Source organism: Meriones unguiculatus, chromosome 11 (assembly GCF_030254825.1).
Source record: "Meriones unguiculatus strain TT.TT164.6M chromosome 11, Bangor_MerUng_6.1, whole genome shotgun sequence".
Classification (NCBI taxonomy): Eukaryota; Metazoa; Chordata; class Mammalia; order Rodentia; family Muridae; genus Meriones; species Meriones unguiculatus.
This window is the reverse complement of record NC_083359.1, coordinates 83536860-83561715: the sequence shown is the minus strand read 5'-3', so window position 1 is coordinate 83561715 and position 24856 is coordinate 83536860. Positions and strand designations below refer to the sequence as shown.

The window sequence follows — 24856 nt, the reverse complement described above, 5'->3', positions numbered from 1 at the left end:
ATGGAGACACTATGGACTTTCTGATAGTAATAATTAGGATAGCAGCAAGTCTTCAAGAGTGCATTTCCCCCAGACTCTATTGAACTGGAAAATAAGCAGTTTTATTTCTTTTTAAATTGCTTTCTTTCCACCTCTTCACTGCATTTGGGAATCAAATTCAGGGCCTTGCTTATGCTCAGCATCCACACATCACTGAGTTAGATCCTGGGCCCTTTCTAATATTAATTTTTATTTATTTATTTTGAGATTGAGTTTCTTTTTTTCCTGTTTGTTGACCTTATGCTTACCTTTGAACCCTCACATTCCTGCAAGTTGAATGGAGAATGTAATGAAGGCCCCATCTGCTGGTGAATTATATTTTGATACCAATGGCAAGTGGTAGAGTAAAACTGTAGGAAAAACAAAGTGATCTCTTGAGGACATATCCCAAGGCCTGATGGACTTTTATTGTATGGACGTCAGCATCAAGAGGATGCACTGTCTGAGTTAGCTCAGTATCTTTTAGAGAGCAGGACTAATTATAGTGTGGAGAACCTAAGAAGAGATAAATTCTGTCTGTAGAGCTGATAGGAAAGACAGCAATCATGCTAGTCTGTGACTGTTGTTCTAGCATTTGGAAACTAACTCATTTCAGAACATTGGTGGCTCGAAGCAGAGCCCTTGAGTCCCCTTTAGGAGTCTCATTCCTTTTTATCCCCCTTGCTAGGGAGGAGCTGGGAAATGTTTGTCTTCTGGTAGGAGACATGAGCAGTGATCAGACAAGTAAGGGCAGGTGATGAGGGTCCCAGGAAGGACGTGACCTCTGACTGTGGACATTCAGATGAGTCCCGGGTCTCTTCACTGGCTAGACCATCATCTGTGTGGCACTAGAAGGCAACGGTTGGAGCAATGGAATGAGACAAGGAAGCTGATGTTATGTCAGCATAAAGAATTATTTTCCAATTAAAACTGACTTTTATGCTCTCAAACAAGAGGTCCAATCTCTAATTTGCCATCAGTGAATGGGTTCAAGCAGAGGGATTTGTTGGCATAATTAAGGTTCTGATTTCTTCTTTCTTCCTATAGGGCATGAAGTTCTTCCCAAACTTCAGTGTTCTGTTCCTGCTCCACTTTCTGTTCTTTCCTACTTCCTGTCCTTTCCTACTCCTGTTTTTTCCTACTTCCTGTCCTTTCCCATTTTTTTTTATCTTTGTGCTTCCTAGCATTTCAAGTACAGTCTTGTACCTACTCTACAAAGCCTGTGTTAGCTTTATGATACTCTGTGGCACCTCAAGTCGATACTGAGGTGGTTGATGAAGAGGTGCCACATTCTAAAACAATGTCCCTGTTGGCTTTGGCCAGTTTTATTGGATGAATTTTCATTGTCTATGGCAAGACAGGTAGAAAGGCCGTCCTTCCTTGCCTCAACTATCAATTGAGCCCAAAATACTCAGCTTTATTGTATGTTTGATGGAACCAAACATCAACTTTCTTCAGCTTGGAGAAATAAAAATAAAAATAGATTTGTTTACTGTTCTGACTATTGTAAAGTTTTGTTTTCATAGATACCTATCTTCAAAAGTGGATATCAAAATTGGTAGTATAGTGTTGGCATGCCTCTTTAATTCCAGTACTTAGGAGACCCAGGCCAGTACTTAGGAGACCTGATGCCAGCCTCAGCCACATAGCAAATTTCAGACCAGCCTGGACCACATAGCCAGACATTGCTTAAACAAGTGGAATAAAAGAAAATAAAATACCAACCAAGCAACCCACCATTTTTTGTTATTTATATAGTTATTTTAGAATTCTTTCTTCAAACTATTTGGCAGTTTTTATTGACTGCAGACACATATTTTTGATGTGATATGTTGTCTTTTCTTTTCCTTGAGAAAACATGTTATACCAGCCGATAAGGTATTTTGAATAGTATGTTGATAACTCTAAAGCACTACATTTAAAAGTGATCAAATGCTGTTTCTAAGTCACCTAGCTTCTGAAGATGTATTTGTGTAGCATAGCATCCCAACCTTTTAGAATGGTAAGGTTGAAAAAGGAGAGGCCAGCAGTATAGTATTAATAGGTAGGTGCTGTGTGCACGCCAGATCCAAGGTCTTTAATAGCAGGGTACCATTTTGTTTGGTTTTATAATTTAAGTGGCCACAATTATTTCTAATCATTTGTTAGCCTTGATGGCTCAGGAAATTCTTATAGGACTTAATGGTTATGTGGAAATCGGCAAATTTGCTATTTTAAGAGCGTGATGACTCTTACTAACTGCTGAGTTGTTCTGAAAGCCAAGGAACAACATTGCTGATTTGATTTGTACTTGAACAGGATACTGCTTCCTTGATGCATAGCTCTGTCTTTTATGTTTTAGAATATGCTGAATTTCTACACTGCAAAGGAAAAAAATTTACGGATTTTGATGAAGTTCGCCATGAGATTGAGGCAGAAACAGACCGAGTGACGGGAATGAATAAAGGCATCTCTCCTATACCCATTAACCTACGAGTCTATTCACCGCATGGTAAGTGTAACGTTCAACCTGAATGATTTTCCTCAAATGTTTTCCAGTAGACAAATGCACATTCACTGTAGAACAGGCAAACAGTGCGGGGTTTCTGGGACGTTTGGGTCCCGATGCCTGCATTACAGTTCAAAGAGCTCAGACTAGAGAGAGACAGGAAGGGTCTGATAACATATTGTAATTGTCTTGGGAATTGGAAAAAAATGCCTTTATTTTTATTATAAACCTTCAGAAATCAGAAATTGCAAGGTAGGCACATGAAAACTTGCATTATTATTATTATTACCTTCAGACTGTGTTTGAGTCCTTCTCTGTTGTGCTTTTTTAGTTTTGCTGATTTTATTCCGGAAGAATCAAGTGCGACTTTTATCCCCAGACTGTCAGCCTGGGTCCCACAAGGGCTCAGTACCCACACCAAGCAGACAGTTGTCAGGTTGGACTGGATCACCCTGCCACTGGCTGCTTGTTATAGCCCACTCACTCCACACAGAGCACCACAAATGGCTTGCAGCTTCCCCACAGGCTAAGTGGCCAACCTTCTGCAGATGACATATGACGCTTTCAAAGGGAAGGGTGAACGCTACCCTGTGAATTTCTATACCACTTGAAGGCAACGCGCAAGACTGGCAGACAGCATATGCATTTATTGTTCAGTGTTTTAATTAGAGCCACCTAGTTATGACAGCCAGGGTATGACGAGCTCTCTCAGCAAACTGGTTAGACATGGAAATCAATGCCTTTCAGATTATGTTAAGATGATCATTTGGCTTAGCACAATCACGTAAAAATAGAGAAAACTAGCAAACTCATTTCGTATTCAATGCTTTTCTATCTCTGCACTTGAGATGGAGCCATTCACATGCCCAATACGTAAAGCTGAGCTAAGTGGTAGATGATGCAGCATTGACGGTGTCTTCTAGACCACCTTGTGGGTGTCTTTTGGACCTAAGATATCTGTAAGACTCTTCCATTCTTTCCCACACAGTGTTAAATCTAACGCTGATTGACTTACCTGGAATAACAAAAGTGCCCGTGGGAGACCAGCCGCCGGATATTGAGTATCAGATCAGAGAAATGATTATGCAGTTCATCACGAGGGAGAACTGTCTGATCTTGGCTGTCACCCCAGCCAACACTGATCTTGCAAACTCAGATGCACTGAAGCTGGCCAAAGATGTTGATCCTCAAGGTGAGTGTGTCACCATTATGATGAGGAAGAATCATGGCAAGAGCGCAGGAGTTTGGGTCACCTAGCCCAAATTCTCCTGACTCAATTTCAAAAATTCAACAAGGTTAATGTTGGTAAATATTTTATATTTCAGATGCTGAAAGAATAACTAGGAAATACAAACACTACATAATTAAAAGTAACATAATTGAAAACCATGAACATAGACCGTTTTAAACCTCATGGAGTGCTTAACTTTAAAGGTTAATAAAACAAACTTCTGCAACAGCAGGATTCTGTTGACATAGTTACTGTAGGAGTTTCCAAAATGTCTTTATGAGAACACTTTCTACTGTCTTTTGTTTCTTGAAAGTAGGAAATGTGAACAACAACAACAACAAAATGCACAACAGATTATTTAGTTTGTATTTATTTGATATATATTTTAAAGCCAGGGACTTTTTTGTTATTTATAGGTCAGAATCCAGAAAAGCCTCTTCCTTATGCTGATGCTTTAATTTTTCCTTTCTCTGAGCTGAGAAATTAGGATCCTCAAAGACCTTAGTGGCCCATCTTGGAGTGCATGTGTCTAAAGTAATGGCCAAGGCACTCAGAGAAGTGTGCTCTCAGCAAGAGACGCATGGTCCTCAAACCTAGGACTTAATTTTTGTTATCATCAGTAATTCCCATTTGTTTGTTCTCTTTGTTTTTAATTCTTGCTGTTTCTTATTCCCTCCTTTGAACTGTCCCTCTTCTGATGTACATTTCTCAGTCTTTTTGTTCTATATATTTTTATGATTTATTCAACTAGCTTTTCTCCTCTAATTAATTTTTCATTTGTGATAGGAGTTTTGAAATTCTGAGAGCACTTTCTTACTTTATGCCTGTTATTTTTATGTTTTACAAATAGCAGACTGCTCTTGGCTTCTTGAGTGCAGCAATTAAAGATTTTAATTAGAACCTTCGCAGATTCTTCTTTTATAATGCACTTAATCTCGGAGTGCATCGTTTCCTGGTTGCCTTGGTCTCTGTCTCAGATGCTAGAAGCCTTTGTCAAATATGTGCTGGCTCTCTGGTACTTGTTCCTTGGTGAGAGTGGAACACTGAAAAGCTGATGCATGTGCAGGGTTGGGCTCCGGGGGTCAGTAGGCTTTACACATAGTAATTGTGCTGTGACCTGGCCACTTCAGTTAGTAGAAGTGCTGAGCTGCTAGAATGACTATTTTGCCTTGAGCTGGTCTACAGTAGATCATATACACAATGTATTTGAAGCCAAGAGGAAGGATGAACCAGTGGGATGAAAGGAAAGTAGTTTTCATCACTAGGTACCATACATATACTTTATTAATCTCTCTGATTTCACATGACATTACCTAGGGTCTGGGTCTGAAAACCATCTGACTTGGCCAAGGAAGGGTGGTTGTACATTATGGATGGTGGAGGAAGGGTCTGGAGCTCAGCAGCGTCCTGTATGAAACCCCTCTCCGATTTTCAGCTCTGTGTCCCTGGCGCTCCAGTTCTGGAGCTTTTTTCAAGTTCTGAAATAACAATTGGTTTGTTTCTGTTTGGCTTTCTCCAACATCCTTAAGATGTGGGCTTAGGATAGTGCAGATGAAGGCTATCGATGCCCAGATAAGGACCCACACCAGTACTCTCTTTTCAGTACCAGTGCCTCAGGAGCATCAGCTTTAGACACAGACTGCAATGTAGCTACTATGCCATGCCTGTCCACAGCCTTTTTGTCCCCAAGAGGCAGGGCTATGGTTGCGGAGTTAGGGCACAGAGAGTTCTTCCACTGTTGACTTTACTGAATGTAGTGCCATTACCTCTCGAGAAAACCACGTGTAACCAGCCCAGACAAAGGTTCCTGCAGGAGGACAGGTGAAATCATACCTAGTTCCTGACTCCTCCATTCTGCCTTGGCTTCACCCCCTTGAAACTTGCTCTTCTCTCCCATAGATACTGTGTAAAAGTCTATATTTTTCTGTCATCCTCATGACTTCACAAAACCTAGTAAAAGTAAACACTGCGACAAATAATGTGTTTCTTGTGCTGTTGCTCAATAACATGTTCTGCAAATGTTTGTTAGGTCTAGTTGGGTTTTAGTATTGCTTTGGATTTGCTATTTTCTTATTGATATTGTGTCTGGTATTCTCTTATTGAAAGAGTAGCATTAAAATCTCCACTATTGCTGAATCATCCTTTTAGTTTTTTTTTTTTCTTTTTTCCTTTATGCTAGTTTTTTCCCTCCAGGGGAGGGTTGCTATGTTTCTAGATGCATTTGCAATAGTCATTTCTTCTTGGATTGCCTTTTATCATCATGAATGTCCTCTAGAAACTTTTACTTTGTTTCATATTGCTGTGCTTCCTGTTCTCACACGGTTGATGTTGGGGTAGCATATATATCCTCTTTATTCTTTACATTCAATTATTTTAGTCATTTCAAAACCAAATGTGTCTATTGTAGACAATATTCAGTTGGAGCACATATTTGATTTTTTTTAACAAATGTAGCTTCTTAATATGTTAAATATGTCTATACGATAACAGGCTTTATGTTTAAAGAAATGTGCCTCTTTTTATTGACAACTTTTGCGCGTTGACAGTTTGTACATGTCTATATCCCACTCCTACCACTCCTCCCTTTACCTCGTCTCACTGACCTTCTGCCCCTCCTGACCCTGCCAGCTCCCCATGGTGCCTGCAAAGCTTTTCCCATATTTATGACTTTTTGTTTTAAGTCCCACTGAACTTAACCTGGGTTGTCCGTGTGACCATGGGGTTGGAACTAGCCACTAAAGCCTGTAGCTAGAAGACTGGATACTGAGCCTCTTCCTCATAGTCTGTTACTAGTCAAGGTTTCAGCAGTGATGTGAGGAACCAACCATCCATGGCTAACTATTGGTGGTACTGTGCATTCATGACTGCTATGACAGTCATGTTGTGCTTAGAAGGCATTGCCAAGCACTTCTTTCTATCCTCCAACCCTTACATTCTTTCTGGATGAGCTCTGAGTTTTAAGGGAGTAATGAAATCCATTTGGCTAATGTCTGCGTTCTGGTTGGAGTGTTTAACTTATTTAAATTTGCTGTCATTACTCATAGCTGGAATCTATGTCTGTTATTTTGTTTCTTTAGGTTATATACTATGTCGTTGATGTTCTGATAATGTCTTTCTTTGTGTCAAAAATCCATTGTACCCCTTCAGTTTCTTTTCATCCTTTTACCTGTTTCTGAAGTTATTTTCTTAGCAGTTTCTCTAGGAATACTCTTGACATTTAATTACAACAACTTTGTTTTGATTGGTATCAACTTAATTTTAACAGTATACTGAACTTATTTGCATTATTAGCAATACTGGCTTTTTCTAGACACTTCAAGATGTTGTACATTACACACCCACCAACATAGATATATAACTGTTCCTTTATATTGGTATCTTTCAGATGAGATATGGGAAAAAGTGCTATAAACAAGCAAGAGAAACATTTATGTTGGTTATCCAACTAGTAATTACACTCCCGTTTATTTCTTTGTGAGGATTTGAGTTAGCATCTTCTTGAAAGACTGGAGTGTACTGTAGGCTGGTCAAGTAAGAGATGCATTCATATTTTATTTATGAGTGTCTTGCTTTTTGACTTTGAAAGAGAATTCTCAGCTTACATTTTGTTCTGATTTGTTTCTTCCCCATTAATTAATTAAATCATTTTATAGCCCGATCCCAGCATCCATCCTCCTCTCCTCCCAGTCTCACCCTCACGCTCCCTTTCCCCATTTCAAACCCCCTTTCTTCTCAGAGAAGGGGAGGCCCCCAAGGAGTTCCAAGATACCCTGGTACCTCAGGTTACAGCAGGACTAAGCACATCCTCTCCCACTGAGGCCAGACAAGGTGGCCCGGCTAGGGGAAAGGGAACCAAAGGCAGGCAGCAGAGGGGCTCTCTCTGAGTCTGCTGCTTTGTTTTTTAAATTCCACAACAATGATTTATCCCACTCCCTTCCTAACTCTGTGGTCAAAACTCAGCTGTGTCTCTTCTAAGAGTCAGTAAACATAATGGGTACGCTTTGCTCCCTCTGTCTCTGATAGACAGTGCTGACTAGTTTTATTTCAACATGACACAATGGAGTGGATAAAATCTCCATTAAGAAAATACCTCCAGCCTGGTCTACAAAGCAAGTCCAGGATAGCCAAGGCTACACAGAGAAACCCTGATTTGAAAAACAAAACACAACAACAACAACAACAAAGTGCCTCCATTGCGGATGGTCCATCCCTGGGCTGGTGGTCCTAGGTTCAATAAGAAAGCAGGCTGAGCAAGCCATGATGAGCAAGCCAGTAAGTAGCACCCCTCCATGGCCTCTGCTGCAACTCCTGCCTCCAGGTTCCTGCTGTGTTGAGTTCCTGCCTGACTTCCTTCAGTGATGAGCAGTAATGTTGAAGCATAAACCCTTTCCTTCCTTACTTTTGGCCCACACTACATCATCACAGCAATAGAAATCATTTTGATGAATATAGTTATAGATGTTATTGAATTTACTTGAAGTTTTCTGAGCCTCTTGGATGTGTAGATAAATATTTTTCCATTAACTTTTTGAAATTCTTTAGACATTTCTTCAACTGCCCCCTCTCCACCTTTTCCTTCACTTCTTTTGAGACTCCCACTATGAATCTGTTGGCAGTGTGATGGATAACGCTCACAGGTCTCTGAACCTTTATCTTTCTTCTTTCTTTTTCTCAGATTGGGAGAAGCAACATCAGGTGACTTAATTTCAAGTTTGTTGATTTTTAAGTCCATTCATATTGGCTATTAAATATCTGTGGTGAATTGTTTTTTACTCTATTTAAAATTTTTATATCTACAAATAAACCTGCTCAATATGGTTGAGCAAATGTCCTTGTTGTGTACTTGAACATATTTTGGATATATGCCCAAGAGTGGTACAGCTGGACCTTGAGGAAGCGCTATTCCTAATTGTCTGAGAAAGTGCCAGATTGATTTCCAAAGTGGTTGTACAAGGTTATATTCCTACCAGCAATAGAATAGGGTTCCTCTTTCTCCACATCCTCTCCAGCATGTGTTATGCCTTGAGTTTTTGATCTTAGCCATTCTGATGGGTGTAAAGTGAAATCTCAGGGTCGTTTTGATTTGTATTTCCCTGATGACTAAGGACGTTGAGCATTTCTTTAAGCATTTCTCTGCCATTCGATGTTCCTCTATTGAGAATTCTCTGTTTAGCTCTGTACCCCATTTTTTAAATTAGATTACTTGATTCGTTGCTGTTTAACTTCTTAAGTTCTTTATATATTCTAGATATTAGCCCTCTGTCAGATATAGGGTTGGTGAAGATCCTCTCCCAATCTATTTTGTTCTGATGACAATGTCCTTTGCTTTACAGAAGCTTTTCAGTTTCATGAGGTCCTATTTATTGATTGTTTCTCTTAGAGCCTGTGCTGTTGGTATTCTGTTCAGGAAGTTGTCTCCTGTGCTAATGAGTTCTAGGCTGTTCCCCACCTTTTCTTCTAACAGGTTTAGTGTGTCCATTTTTATATTGAGGTCTTTGATCCACTTGGATATTAGTTTTATGCAGGGTGATAAATATGGATCTATTTGCATTTTTCTACATGTAGACATCCAGTTAAACCAGCACCATTTGTTTAAGATGCTATCTTTTTTCCATTGTATGCTTTTGGCATCTTTGTCAAAAATCAGGTGTCCGTAAGTGTATGGGGCACACAGCTAAACAGAATTCTCAATAGAGGAACATCAAATGGCACAGAAACACTTTAAAAATGTTCAATGTCCTTAGTCATCAGGGAAATGCAAATCAAAATGACCCTGAGATTTCACCTTACACCCATCAGAATGGCCAAGATCAAAACCTCAAGTGACAACACATGCTGGAGAGGATGTGGAGAAAGGGGAACCCTCCTCCACTGCTGGTGGGAATGAAATATGAGAAGATAATGGATTTGCATCCAAAATATCTGTCTTGCATCTCATCTTTAGACAGCAGATCATTTAGACAGAGGACACAAGGGCAGTCATTCCAAAATTTAGTGCGGCCCCTCTGGACAGGTGGCCAATCACTCTTGCCTCTGAGATGCACTGTGCCAGGTGTAGGTGGTGCTGGTGCGAGGAAGTGGAGCAGTGATGGTAGTTCAGACAAGAGGCTGCTGAGTCCTGTAGATCTCCTGACATCTAGAATGGAGACGAACTTTTAGCAAACAAACCATTATTTACTCCTAACAACTAAAGTACAAATATTTTCTTTCAACATAGGCTTTGCAATGCCCTTGTCATTGTGCTCTAGCCACACTTTCTGCTGCAGGGTGAAGAAAACTTGACCAACGTACATTAGACCTTCGGTTCAACTCCCAGCTCCATACATACAAAACCTCTCTACTGATACTCCATATTTGGCAAAACTCCTTATCACACTTTCTCTTAGCTCTCCAAATATAATTTATTTTGTCCTCTGAACAAATTTAAGTAGCCATCATTAATATTAATATTAATATTATGCATGTCTTCAGGAATAATTTCTATTAACCAGTTGTTTTCGTTCGTATGAGTCATAATTTCTTCACGTGTATTTTTGTTGTCGAGGAAGCAATGCTTGAGTAATGAGATTGGGCAGATTCTGACACCCCCCCCCGCAGCCAGCTTTCCTCCCCTCCCCCGAGATTTTTGTCACAGATGTTGTTACTTTTTTGATGAGCGCTTTTCCTGAACCAGGGCTCTCTGCTGTCTGCAGCCACTCCAGTCTTGCTCAGTTCCCTTCTCAGATGGCGAATAGCTCTACAACAGTTTCCTCCTATCGGAGTCAACAGTTCTCCCTGTACATGGCACCCATTCTGAGTTTACAGCCCACCTTTCCTTTCACTTTCTGCTAATACAGAGCCCAGTGGGTGAAAACAGGGTTTCCTCATGTCTGTTCTGATTATGGTTATATACAAACATCTTAAAGGCCCCTGTGAACCCAGCACCTCAAACTTTGCTTTTTTTTTTTGTTTTTGCTTAGATACTTCTTTGCCCCACTTGTTCTCACTGCCTGAAGCAGCTACAGTGTTAAATAATTGCCACTGATTGTTTTTGACAAATACTCCCTGGGGTAGAGGCCTTTGTATAGAGTGGGCTCCAAGGTCAGGTTAAATAAGGAAAAGCTATGGGGATGACAGTTTTTAGGGAATTATTCTATAGGCTAAATAATAACAACTGTTTTGAAATTGTGTCGTTGGTACTCTCCAGTCCAGTATGCCTTGTCCAGGCTCACCAAGAAGCCAGTTTTTACCCTGGTGGCAGAGGTTCTGGTTTTCCAGATGAATACAGAGCAGGAGCTAGAGATGGCACCAGGGCAGGTTGCTATACCACCCAGGCTGTTGTTTTTATTGAGATTAATCTGTTTTTCTGGGATAAGTGCTCTTCAGATCATTGCAAGCCTGTTTTTAATTTCTCTGCTTTGAAAAAGTATATTTTGGCAATGTTATTTCTTAGTGCTTCAGGAAAAATAGACTTTTCAGGGGTGTTTATTCTAGCATTCCCACAGACATTCTTCATTCTGCACAATTGCAATAGCCAGAAGCTTTCCATGCGAACGTTACATGGTGAGGACAGTCTAGTTGTGACATCTGTTCCCCTGTTGGCCCTCAGGGTTGATTGGCCTGGTCTCTCCTCACCATGCCATATATATCTTTTCTAAAAATTTGTCCTTGGCTAGCTAAAAATGCTGACCTATTTAGACCATAAGGGACTATTCTTTATTCAAGGGTATATGAACTAGAATTATATACTGCAAGATATAAAATTATACAGTTTTTTTTTGAGCGGTAGCCTATTTTAGACAGTTCTGCTTTATACTAAATTAAGATTATTTGACACAGAGAAGCCATTTTATTAAAATATGACTGAAGGATATTAAAGTGTATAGTTGGTTAAAAAGTGTATGTTGACAAGTTAATTATAAATTATGTGCATCATCATGTTCAAAATAGACATGTAGAAAAAAACATGATAAGTAGTATGCACATTTCAAGTATTATTAAGGATATTGAGACAATCTTGGGTTTTGTGTGGGTCCTAAATGGCAGTGACTTGTATTCTTATAGACAGACAAAGGGAAGCATATTTGAGACACAGAGAGGCAGGAAAGAACATCACATAGAGATGAAGATGGGGATGGAGTTACATTGCTACAAGCAAAAGGATAACTGCAGCCATAAGGAGTTGGGAAAGTCAAGGAAAGACCCTACTCTAGAGACTTTGGAGGGAATATGCCGTAGCTGGCATCTTGACTTTTTACTTAACGTTTTCTAGAATTTCAAGACAATAATTTTCTGTTGTTTTAAGCTACCAGTTTATTACAGCAGGTCTAAAGAATGGATTTAGGTAATAGCTGGAATCTTGAGCTTTCAGATGTGACCATCTGGGGCATGAATGTATATAGAAAAAAGAAGAGGGCCACCCAGAAAAGGAGTCTGGAAGACCTCTAGAGACAGGAGAGAAATAGCACTCATGGAGAAGTGGCAGAGAACCAATCAGCAGTGTATTCTAGAAACTAAGACAGAGCTCTTTTTTAAAAATTCTTTGTTAATTACACTTTATTCACTTTGTATCCGCCCTGTGGTTTCCTACCTCCTCCCGTCCCAATCCTTCCCTTTCTCCACCCTCTGCATGCATGCCCCTCCCCAAGTCCACTGATAGGGGAGGTCTTCTTTTCCTTCCTTCTGATCCTAGTCAATTATGTCTCATCAGGAGTGGCTGCATTGTCTTCTTCTGTGGCCTGGTAATGCTGCTCCACCCCTCAGGGGGAGGTAATTAAAGAGCAGGCCAATCAGTTCATGTCAGAGACAGTCCCTGTTCCTATTACAATGGAACCCACTTGGATACTGAACTGCCATGGCTACATCTGTGCAGGGGTCTTAGGTTATCTCCATGCATGGTCCTTGGTTGGAGTATCAGTCTCAGGAAAGACCCTTGTGCTCAGATTTTTTGGTTCTGTTGCTTTCCTTGTGGAGTTCCTGTCCTCTCCAGATCTTATTGTTTCCCACGTCTTTCCTAAGATTTCCTGCACTCTGGCCAAATGTTGCCCATAAGTCTCAGCATCTGCATTGATAGTCTGCAGGGCAGAGCCTTTCAGAGGTCCTCTGTGTCAGGCTCTTGATTTGTTCCCTCTTTTCACCTTCTTCTGGTGTCCATCCTCTTTGCCCTTCTGGATAGGGATTAAGCATTTTAGCCAGAGTCCTCCCTCTTGATTAGTTTCTTTAGGTGTACAGATTTTAGTAGGTTTATCCTATATTATATGTAAGATAGAGATCTCTAAGAAGGATGATGTTATTGGTTTTTCCAAATTCTACAGCAAATTCTACAGTTAAGATGAGTAATATGGTAGGGAAGTCAACCAGGTCTACAGCTCAGAAATGGTGAGGAAGCCTGATAGATAATACAGTCAGAATGGGTGCTTGTAGCTGTAGGGAGGTCATGTTCTCTTATGGTGTAACGACGTGGCCTACATTCACCCAAAAGACATAAAAGGGAGGGTACCATATGCCTTTGCTTCTCTTCTTCAGCCAACTCTTTGCAGTCTATGTTCAACCCTGGATAAAGACTGCCCATAAGTGCTGCAAAGCTGCTTCCCCGTGTTAGTGGCCTTCTTAGCTCTGTATTCATCCCCACTGATGGGTTTAGAGGGTGCAGGGGTAAACAGAAAGAAAGCAACATTCTTGACCTTATGTTTTCACTACCTCTAATCTCGGTATATTGGGCAGAATTCTAGGTTGTCCGTTGATGGAGGTGGGACTGGAGAGTTGGCCACTGAATTTGGCGTGTGAAAGTCCTTGGTGTTATTGACAAGAAGGATGTGGTAAGAAAACATCCCTAGGACTCAAGAAATGTTGAACACGAAGAAATAGAGACAGGAACTACAGTTAGCTTTTTAAAGTTTTTACTGCAGACAGAAGAAAGAGTGCAGTGGCAATGAGCTGATTAAGAGAAAGATTAAGAGGACATTTAGGAACACAGGAGGTGTCACAACACCCTTGTGTGACAAGAGAGACAGCTGATGAGTTAAATGCAGAGAAGTTAAAGACAAGATAAAGTGGGATGAGATACCCTGTGCCTGTGCAAGTCCTGGCAATAGACAATATTGTATTGTTGTTTCCATCTTAACAACATGAAAGTTGAGATATGGATACAGACGATAAAGGCTCAACGATTGATTAGTAGGGAGACACCTTTAAAAGTCACCTTAAGTTTACCCATGATGGCCTAAGGGCCACCTCTCTGGATAGGTTGTAATGGTTGTGTAATAGGGACACTATGCTTATCCTTCTGTTCAGTGTGTTTCTGTTCAGAGTGGGCATCTGTGTTTTATAGGTTCAGCTATCCCTTAAGTGAGGCAATTCATCATAGAGAGACACTCACATTTTGTGGTGGAATTGATTTATTACTTGGACACAATCTCATTACCCAGGAAGACTGTCACCGTTTGTTTTAATCTTTGGAGCACAGCAGTATTTTGGCATTACCCATCAAGCTTGTCATCTGCAGTAGAGGGCTGTCCAAAGGCCTTACTGGGAGGAAGATGGGTCTGGAGACTCCTTTCATAGTGATTTATTTCACGGCCAAATGAATTTTGTTTCTGAATCTAGCATGGCTACACATCTTCCTGGAGTATAAAGTCAGCCCATGAAGAATGTTAGACCTCTGGCTGGCAAAGAGGGAACCATTTTTCTTGAGATAATTTGCGAATTGTGCAAGAATTGACTTAGCTGCTCAGCAGAGTGCTAGTTTTGGTTGGTTTATGGAGGTATGCTGTTATCTGTCTCCCTTCCTTCCTTCCTTCCTTCCTTCCTTCCTTCCTTCCTTCCTTCCTTCCTTCCCTTACTTCCTTCTGTCTCCCTCTTTAATCTAGAAAAGCTGAAGTCCACCGGCATTGTAAGCTGATACAGCCCCCAGCACTATTTAGCAGGCACCCCTCTGTTATCTCATCAGAGAGAACCTTGGATGCCAAGTTGAAAAGAAACTTCCCATATCCGGCAACTCAATCAACCCTCATGATAAAATGAATGTATTTATAAGCAACAAACAGAGGAATGCTCCAAGCAGAAAACCTATTTTTCTGGCATTGTATTTGCTTCTGCATCTACTCTTTTCTCTTAGACCTGGGCTAAGAAAGGTCACTCTCCTTGAGCCTGTGAGCAAGGCAATAAGCAACGTTCCTCAATGGCTTCTGTGCCAAGCTCCTGCCTTGACTTCCTTGCCATGGTTTCTCTTGATGACCATATGTGACCTTTAAGCAGAAACAAACACTTTCCTTCATAAATTACCCTTGGTCAGTGTTTTCTTGCAGCAAGAGAAACTAAACTAAGACCTACTGTAATGAAGTTCCCCTCAGAAACAACTTCTAAATAGTGATGCAAATTCTGTTTTTGGTTCAGGAAATAAGATGGCTGAGATCATAAAACCCGAATATGTTTGGAGTTTGAGAACATGTGTGTGCGATTTGGATTATTTAAAAAATAAAAATAAAGAAGCAAAACTTGACAATGTAAATGTGCACGTAAGATGGAACTTGTTATTGTCAGTGTAGAGGGCCAGGAAGATGAGGGTCAGCAGCACTGATATATTCATTCCTTTGCCACTGGGGGTCACTCTAAAGACATGGCTTGAAGAGATTTAACTATTTCCTGAGATGCTTGGTGGAGTTAGAATCTGGAAACTGAACATGGGAAAAGCAACATCAGAAAAGCCTGAAAGAAAAAAAAAATAGAAAGAAAGCTTAAAATATATTCTTTCTATTTCTGTTGATTTAATTGCAAATTAGTAACATGAACATTTTTCTCAGAACTTGTCTTTATAGTAATGTAAATTACAGCAAAGTGAAAACACTTAATTAAGGTGACCTTAGTATTGTAGAATAATTGTTCCATCAGCACTTTATTTTTTGTTCAAAATTCAAATAAAAAATACAGCTAAAACTGGGTCTGGTTTCACAGGCAGGTAAATCTAACTGATTGGAGGCTCAGGCAGAAAGATCATAAATTTAAGACCTACCTGGGTGACAGAATGAACTGAAGACCAGCCAGCTGGAGCATCCCAGGCATGCAGGGGTGGTTCAATATACGGAAATCCATCATTGTAATCCACCATATTAACAAACTGAAAGAAAAAAAAAACACATGATAACCTCCCTAGATGCTGAAAAAGCATTTGACAAAATCCAACATCCATTCATGTTTAAAGTATTGGAGAGATCAAGGATACAAGGCACATATCTAAACATAGTAAAGGCGATATACAGCAAGCCTATAGCCAACAAAAAAACTGAACGGAGAGAAACTTAAAGCAATCCCACTAAAATCAGGAACAAGACAAGGCTGCCCACTCTCTCCATATCTCTTCAACATAGTTCTGGAAGTCCTTGCTAGAGCAATTAGACAGTTGAAGGAGATCAAGGGGATACAAATTGGAAAAGAAGAAGTCAAATTATCACTATTTGCAGATGATATGATAGTATACGTGAGTGACCCCAAAAACTCTACCAGGGAACTCCTACAGCTGATAAACACCTTCAGCAAAGTGGCCGGATACAAAATTAATTCAAAAAAAATCAGTAGCCCTCCTATATACAAAAGACAAAAGGGCTGTGAGAGAAATTAGGGAAACAACACCCTTCACAATAGCCACAAACAACATAAAGCACCTTGGAGTAACCCTAACCAAGCAAATCAAAGACTTGTATGAAAAAAAATTTCAATTCTCTGAAGAAAGAATTAGAAGAAGATATCAGAAGATGGAAAGATCTCCCATGCTCATGGCTTGGCAGGATTAACATAGAAAAAATGGCCATTTTACCAAAAGCAATCTACAGATTCAATGCAATTCCCATCAAATTACCAACACAATTCTTTACAGACCTGGAAAGAAAAATTTTCAACTTCATATGGAATAACAAGAAACCCAGAATTGCTAAAACAATCCTCTACAATAAAAGATCTTCTGGGGGTATCTCCATCCCTGATCTTAAGCTGTACTATAGAGCAACAGTAATAAAAACTGCATGGTACTGGCATAGAAACAGAATGGTGGATCAATGGAACCCAACAGAGGGCCCAGAAATAAACCCACACACTTATGGACACCTGATCCTTGACAAAGATGCCAAAACCATACAATGGAGAAAAGACAGCATCTTCAACAAATGGTGCTGGTCCAACTGGATGTCTACATGTAGAAAAATGAAAATAGATCCATACTTATCACCATGCACAAAACTAAAGTCCAAGTGGATCAAAGACCTCAATATAAAACCGGACACATTAAATTGGTTAGAAAGAAGTGGGGAAGAGCCTTGAACTCATTGGCACAGGAGACAACTTCCTGAACAGAACACCAACAGCACAGGCTCTAAAAGCAACAATCAATAAATGGGACCTCATGAAGTTGAAAAGCTTCTGTAAATCAAAGGATACCATCATCAAAACAAAATGACTGCCTACAGACTAGGAAAGAATCTTCACCAACCCTCTATATGATAGAGGACTAATATCCAGTATATATAAAGAACTAAAGAAGCTGAAAAGCAGCAAACCAAGTAATCCACTTAAAAAATCGGGAACAGAGCTAAACAGAGAACTCTCTGTAGAGGAATATCAAATGGCAGAGAAACACTTAAAGAAATGCTCAACGCCATTAGCCATTAGGGAAATGCAAATCAAAACGACCCTGAGATTTCACCTTACACCCATCAGAATGGCCAAGATGAAAAACTCAAGTGACAACACATGCTGGAGAGGATGTGGAGAAAGGGGAACCCTCCTCCATTACTGGTGGGAATGTAAACTTGTACAACCACTTTGGAAATCAATCTGGCGCTTTCTCAGACAATTAGGAATAGTGCTTCCTCAAGATCCAGCTATACCACTCCTAGGCATATATCCAAAATATGTTCAAGTACACAACAAGGACATTTGTTCAACCATGTTTGTAGCAGCTTTATTCCTAATAGCCAGTATCTGGAAACAACACAGATGTCCCTCAACTGAAAAATGGATACCAAAATTGTGGTACATTTACACAATGGAATACTACTCAGCAATTAAAAACAAGGAAATCATGAAATTTGCAGGCAAATGATGGTAACTAGAAAAGATTATCCGGAGTAAGGTATCCCAGAAGCAGAAAGACATACATGGTATATACTCACCTATAAGAGGATATTAGACATATAATATAGGATAAACATATTAAAATCTGTACACCTAAAGAAGCTAATCAAGGAGGAAGACCCCTGGGTAAGATGATCAATCCTCACTCTGAAAGGCAAACAGGACTGACATTGGAAGAGAGAGAAAACAGGGAACAGGACAGAAGCCTACCACAGAGGGCCTCTGAAAGACTCTACTCAGCAGGATATCAAAACATGTGCTGAGACTCATAGCCAAACTTTGGGCAGAATGCAGGAAATCTTATGAAAGAAGTGGGAGATAGAAAGACCTGGAGGGGACAGGAGCTCCATAAGGAGAGCAACAGAACCAAAAAATCTGTGCAAAGGGGTCTTTTTTGAGACTGTAATCTGTAATCTTAATAAACTTACCTGTTTAGATTTTATGGGTTCACTTTCTATTAATATATATATATATATATATATATATATATATATATACTATTTAATTCACTTCTACTCTTATTATCAATACTTATACTTCTTACCCTGGATTTAATTTGTTATTTTCTAATTTCTTAAAATAGTTGATAATGGCATTTGAAAACTTCTAACATTTGGTGTAGTATATACCAAACATTTTGATATGGTAAGCTTTTATTTTATTCAATTTATAATGCAGATGATCCTTCATGTGCGATAAAGCTATGTGCTGATAAACCGACACAAGCTGGAAATGCCGTATAATTTAAAATGCCATCAATATACTTAATGCATGGAACAGCATAGCTTAGCATCAAATTTTACTGCTGAGAACCAGTGGTTTAATGCTTAGCAGAGTAAGAGTTATAGATTTCTGTCATTGCTTAGTATCATAAAGCTATATCTTGTACCTCAGATACCTAGTGCAGAAAAGGATCAAAATACAAAACTCAGAATATGGGTTCTACTTAATGCGTCTTGCTTTGTACCATACAATAGAATCTGAACATCCTTGGGTTGGTGAGACAGTTCAGTGGGTAAAGACAGTTGCTGCTGAGTCTGATGACCCTGTGGTCTCTGGGACCCACATGGAGAAATGATTTCTGAGGGTTTTTCTGTGAGCTCCATATGTGTGTTGTGGCTGTGCATGCCCAGATACATACACACAAGTAGACACAAATAACACATTTAAAAGCATTCTAAGTTGAACCATAGTAAGTCGAGGTCTGTCTGTATTCTAAGCTTTCCCCATGATTTCTTTTTTTACCCATGGTTAGTTCAAGACCCATTCCCCAATTTCCAAATATTTTGGAATTGTATAGAAAGCTTCCTGATATGAGTTTATGTATGATGTATTTTTTAAAAAAATATTTAGTTTTTAAGAATGTGTGTAATATGTGTGTCTGTGCAGAAATATGTACACATGAGTGTGGTGCCCACAGAGGCCAGAAGAGGGCATTGGATCTCCTAGAGCTGGAGTTACAAGCAGTTCTGAACTTCCTGATATGGGTGCTGGAACCCGAACTCGAGTCCTCTGCAGACGTAGCAAGCACTTAAAAGCACAGTGCCATCTTTTCAGCTCTAAATGTTAGATATCTTGAATTTTACTTTATTGAGTTCTGAATTTTATTGTGTTCTTACAAGTGTACCAGACATTTATCTTAGAAAATGACCTGACGATCAGTTTGATCTATTTTTTGATGCACATTTTTTTTCATGTTTGCACAGGGTTTGTTTGCAGTAGAGTTTTCTGAGGTCTGACCCACCTGTGTCTCTAGTATCTCATCTTCCACTGGTTCTCTCTGTGTTTGCTGGTGGGCTCTTAATGGCTCCCGTTCCTATGAAAGCTCTGGTAGTTATTTGGCCTAGAGTATCCCAGATGTTTTCCTTTGCCTGTGAGCCAAATGGAGTTTTCACTTAATGCATACTTCTATTTACAGAGACTTGAAGAACCCCCATGAAAATTTCTGGAGTTCTGTCTTTTCTTAGCTCCTTCTTTTCTGGTGCCCTATTCTGCAAAGCCTAATGTCTCTCTCCTAAAATGCTAGCCCCTGTCTCCCAAATTAAGCATGAGTAATGATGTCTTTTTAGATGGCATCCTCCCACTTGTAGTCTGAAAAGTGCCACCAAGCAGAAAATGGCTGTGAAGTTTATTTTGCTTTTCTTCTCTCACTATCACAGTTCTTTGAAACATGTTGCTAAATGTCTGAAACAGCTTTCATATTAAGGCATGTCTAAGGCTGGGGAGATATAGCTCAGTGAATAAAGTGCTTGCCATGCAAGCATGAGGACCAGAGATGAGATCCCTGGTACCCACATAAATGCTGGGTGGTTTGTGATAGCCCACCCATAATGCTAACACATGGAATGTAGAGAAAAGGAGATACTTGGAGAAGGCTGATAGCTAGATCAGCTAATTTTGGGTTCAAGTGAGAGATATAGACTCAATATATAAGGCGGAGAGTGATGAGGGAAGAAAAGAATAGACTTCAACCTATGATCTCTACATGCATGTAAGTACATGTGCATGTAATGCTCCCTGACATCTGCACACATAGACATGATCACTCTTCACAGACACATGCACGTGTGTACATACACACACACACACACACACACACACACACACACACACACCACTACACATTCACAAAGAATATGGCCGAATTTCATTATTATTGTGGTTTGAGGCAGAAATTATTGATGACTTGCTTAATGGAAAATTCATGATTGACTTTTGTTTTCTTCTACTGTTTGAGTTAAAAAAAAAAAAAGTGAGCTTTCAGAAGACTAACAGACTTAAATTGATAGATTTTTGAATCTCTTGTTTCTACCTACAAAATAATAAATTTCTGGTACAACTACTGTGTTTTTGAAACATTTTGTTCCAAGTGGCAAGGAACAATGAAGACAAATGAGCACTCTGGATTATTCCAGCAGGTAGTGTTCAAGTGATCACATGCACCAGCCTACAATTATTGTAGAACACAGATCTGCTTCCTAACTAACCTGCAGTAGCTGTTTGTCTGCCACTCAATGTTTCCATGTCATATGCTCATACGGCAGCTCTCCTCCTCAAAGGCCAACTGTGCCTATTAATGCCCCAAATCAGTGGACTCTGGCGTGAAGTTACCCTAGATGTGTTGCTTTTCTCCATGGTGTCATTCAGAGATTCAGGCTCCGTCTGTCTTGCCACCTTTAAGAACCTCATGATCTATTATGACTCTATCCAGAAAGACAAAAGGCAAAACCAACCAACCAACCAACCAAACAAACAAACAAACAAACAAAAAACCCAAAAAAAACTTTTTGGAACAGATTTGGAAAGTGATATGAACCAACTCTTAAACATGGCATATGCCAGTTTTGTGTATATCCCTTTAGCTCAATCTTAATCACAGGCACGTTGTTAGTTATTTGAAAATGAGACTTGAACATTTAATTTAGCCCTGACAGGGGAGAAGAAGGACACATGCTCAGCTGACAGCCAGCAGGGGTTGGGTGTTTCATGCCGAGGTTCTGTTTTGGAGCACAGCTTCTCAGTGAAAGAAAGGCTCTGCATCCAGACTCTCTTGCCTTTGAAAGACTTCTTTCCGTTCTCTGTTCTCTCTCTCTTCCCTTTCCTCTTTTCTTATGTAGTTCTCCTCACTCCTCTTTTCACATACATTACAACTTCCAAATTACTTTGCTCTTCTCTGGACTATTCTAGTGAACATGGACAAGACTTTGTCTCTGCCACTGTGGATTTTCAATGTTTTGAACTGTGTACTTAATATTTTACATAGTAATACACGAAATAACACTAACTGGTGACTTCAAAAATAAGAACTGTTTTCAGCAGCATTAGAATGAACAAGAAAATAAAACTCGTGGAAAAATTATAGACTAAACCCTTTCTATTCACCGCTAGTTGTTTTCAGAAATAAAATATTCCATAACCATTGCTGAATAGAAAGAGCGACATTTATTTCACCCCAGATGACACTTAAATCTAAAACATGTACTAACTGTAGTACATATAGTTTAATATGTATGTTTTAAATTTTGCTGTATATACTTTTATATTACTTCTATAATGACTATTTTTATTGTTATTTCACTGTGTACCATGTTCCAGATTGCTTTCCTGGCAGCTGATAATGTTGTCTGTAGCTTGGTTTGGTTTGGTTTGGTTTGGTTCCACTTCTTAATTACATGAACAGAACCACACTGCTTATAGTTTAATAGCACATACGAATAGAAGAATGGCAGCATCCTTTTAATAAATCACTGTGTTCTGACATTAAGCCTAGGTAGTATGGGAGAATGTTATCCTGGAGCCTCTCTAGAACTTGTATTTCAGTTTCTGTATGATCCTGTCAAAATAGACAACTTTGTATTTTCATTAATTTATTTGGCTCATAAACTAAATTCCTACTGTTTGCCATCTATATCAATGACTTCACACACACACACACACACACACACACACACACACACACACAATGTGGAGGTATATTCATCTTCCCCCCCCATTTTTTTTTTTTTTTGAGACATGGTTTCTCTTTGTAGTCCTGGCTGTCCTTGAACTCACTCTGTAGACCAGGCTGGTCTCAAACTCAGAGATTCACTTGCCTCTGCCTCCCCAGTGCTGGGATTAAAGGCATGGGCCACCACCGCCTGGAGAAGCATCTTGCTCTTAACTCTCGCCGTTTTTACAATGAAGTCTGCCCAGCAGACTTTAGCTTTCTCTCCACAACACTGAACACTAGTTTACTCATCTGTTGGGACATCAGTTAAGAAACAACACTTCATTGCCCTTGGATAATTATAACCTTCCCTTTAAGAGCCCCAAAGATTGCCTTTTGGAATCACAAACTAGGTTTCCCTACTCCAAGTCTGAGTCCCAAGGAGATTTCTGGTCCTAAGTTACTACTTTTGTAAAACGGGATTATTTATTCTTCACCTGTCTTGCAATTATTTATTCTTCCACCTGACAGATGTGCAATGTGTTGTTGCTGGCTTGGCCTGTTTATATTTTTACCAGTTGTCAAGATGGGTCTGAGATGTGTTCCCGCCAGGCTGGACTCCTGCTATTCTAATGTATCATCTCCCTCTGTGTGATGAGCTCAAGGGCCTGTAAAACCTCTTCTTCAGAAAGGCTGCCTTTTGAGAGTTGGCAAGGAACCCTGCTAATAACCGCTCCTGGACAGCAGGGAGCTGTGGTGTGTGGCTGAGCAGCTAACAGATTCTGTTTCCTATTGATGAAGACTTGGGCAGCCCAGAGCTGAGAAGGGTTGATCTCTTCCTAAGTCTGTGCACTGAACTTCCTGTCTACCTAAGCGTCAGATTTCTGTGTTGTCTTTGTCTTCCCAAGGTCAAGCCCAGGACTCACTGATTCTCAGCATTGAGGCTGTTCTTTATTGGAGAAAAGCACAGTGGAAACACAGTAGTAAGAATGACAACAGCTCTGAACCTGCTCTTTCCTCCTCACTGAAGACACCTCTTTTAAATCTGGAAATCACTCCCATCTCCAGAATTCTGACTTGTAGCCAACCCTCTAGTTCTATAGACACGGGGCACTAGGTGTCATGACTAAGCTGTTGAATAGCACAGCTAATCACTTATAGAACCTGAGAACTGGGGGTAGAGAAATCAGTGTGTTACAAATGGAATGACGTTGTTGGGCTGAGCACCACCAAACTACATGTCTATAGGCTGTGACCCTTGGGCAGGTGTATTTTTCTTCTCACTTCTCCTAACCTGTATAACTGAGAAAATAATAGCACCTATCTCATATGGTTTTCGTTTTGAGGATCAGGAGTCAACAATGTGTTCTGTTGTACCCAGGTCTTTAAATTCCCAGGGGCGGGGCTCAAGCCTTTGAAATCTCTTCTGACAATGGCTTTTTTGAGACCCATCAATGCAGGTCTTGGTTCTGCCAGCAGGAGTTCATTCATTGATTATTTTAAGCTGCCTATTTGTGGAACCAAATGTGAAGAAAAAGAAAATAGGCCTCTCCTCCATTTCTGGTACACCACCTCATGAAGAGAGCACTTGGCTGCCTTTTTTAGAAATACAGGAGTAAGAAAGAGACGCTTTATGACCAGCTTTTAAAAATTAAAATTACACATATGTATTTCTCAAAGTAATACATTTAACATATATACTATATTACATATTAATATAATATAATACATATGATATATTATTAATTAATTTGTATACCTTAAAGTCAGCTGGTAATGCTAAAAGACACTGTTCACCCTGTTGATAAAAGCCTTTGATTCTATGCCTCCTGATTCCTAATTTTCTGTTTCCTGACGTACCCACTTAACTTTTGTATCGGTTGCATTTGGTATTTGCCTCCCTTATCTAATAAGCTTATCCTGCCACTTCTTGATACTTTAAAACTTTGAGTTTTTATTTGGCTTGGTAGCATAGAGGAAGAAAACTTAAGTCTTTACATCATTTTCCCATACTTACATGCACTTAAACATAAATGTATATTTGATTCTAAGCCCAGGTGAAGAGGGGAAGAGGAGGGATAAATAACACTATGGATGTTTGATAAAGCCATAGCGCATTATTTTTATATTTACTTAAAATTACATATGATATATATGCAAAAATATATACTTAATTGAAGTTAGAGCATTTGGGAGACAGTGCTCCTCCCCCAAACTATAAACTATCCAACAAAAATCTTAATAACAGGCCTGGAAAACCCTTTGAGCTATTGGCTAGGGGAGTCTAAGAGACCCCTCTCTCTCCCAAAAAGCCAATACAAGCTATTGCTGTTGTCTTTAGTGCCTTCCAGAAAAAGGGGGTTCAACACTACCGTTGAAGACACCACGCAGCTGCTGGTTCTCATTTCTTCTTTAAGTTACCCCCTTGTTTTATAGGGAATATGCTTTACTAGGTACCTAGAAAATAAAAGGCATTTAAACATTCTGGTATTTCACAAGACAGTAGTCAGGTTTTTTTTTTTTTTTTTTTTTTCCTCTAGTGTCACATTTACTAGTAAATTAGAATTTGATGTTAAATTTATTTCCTTCT

At 39.7% G+C, this 24856-nt stretch overlaps 1 protein-coding gene across 5 annotated transcripts in view; it reads left to right on the top strand.

The window, feature by feature from the left end:
* The window catches only part of Dnm3 (dynamin 3), a 464195-nt gene that overhangs the window by 113582 nt on the left and 325757 nt on the right, over nt 1–24856 (top strand). For all 5 annotated transcript variants that reach the window (XM_060364575.1, XM_060364572.1, XM_060364573.1 and 2 more), the window contains exons 3-4: nt 2360–2509; nt 3495–3698. In XM_060364575.1, the coding sequence (XP_060220558.1) occupies nt 2360–2509; nt 3495–3698 (354 nt within the window). The remainder of the gene's footprint in view (nt 1–2359; nt 2510–3494; nt 3699–24856) is intronic.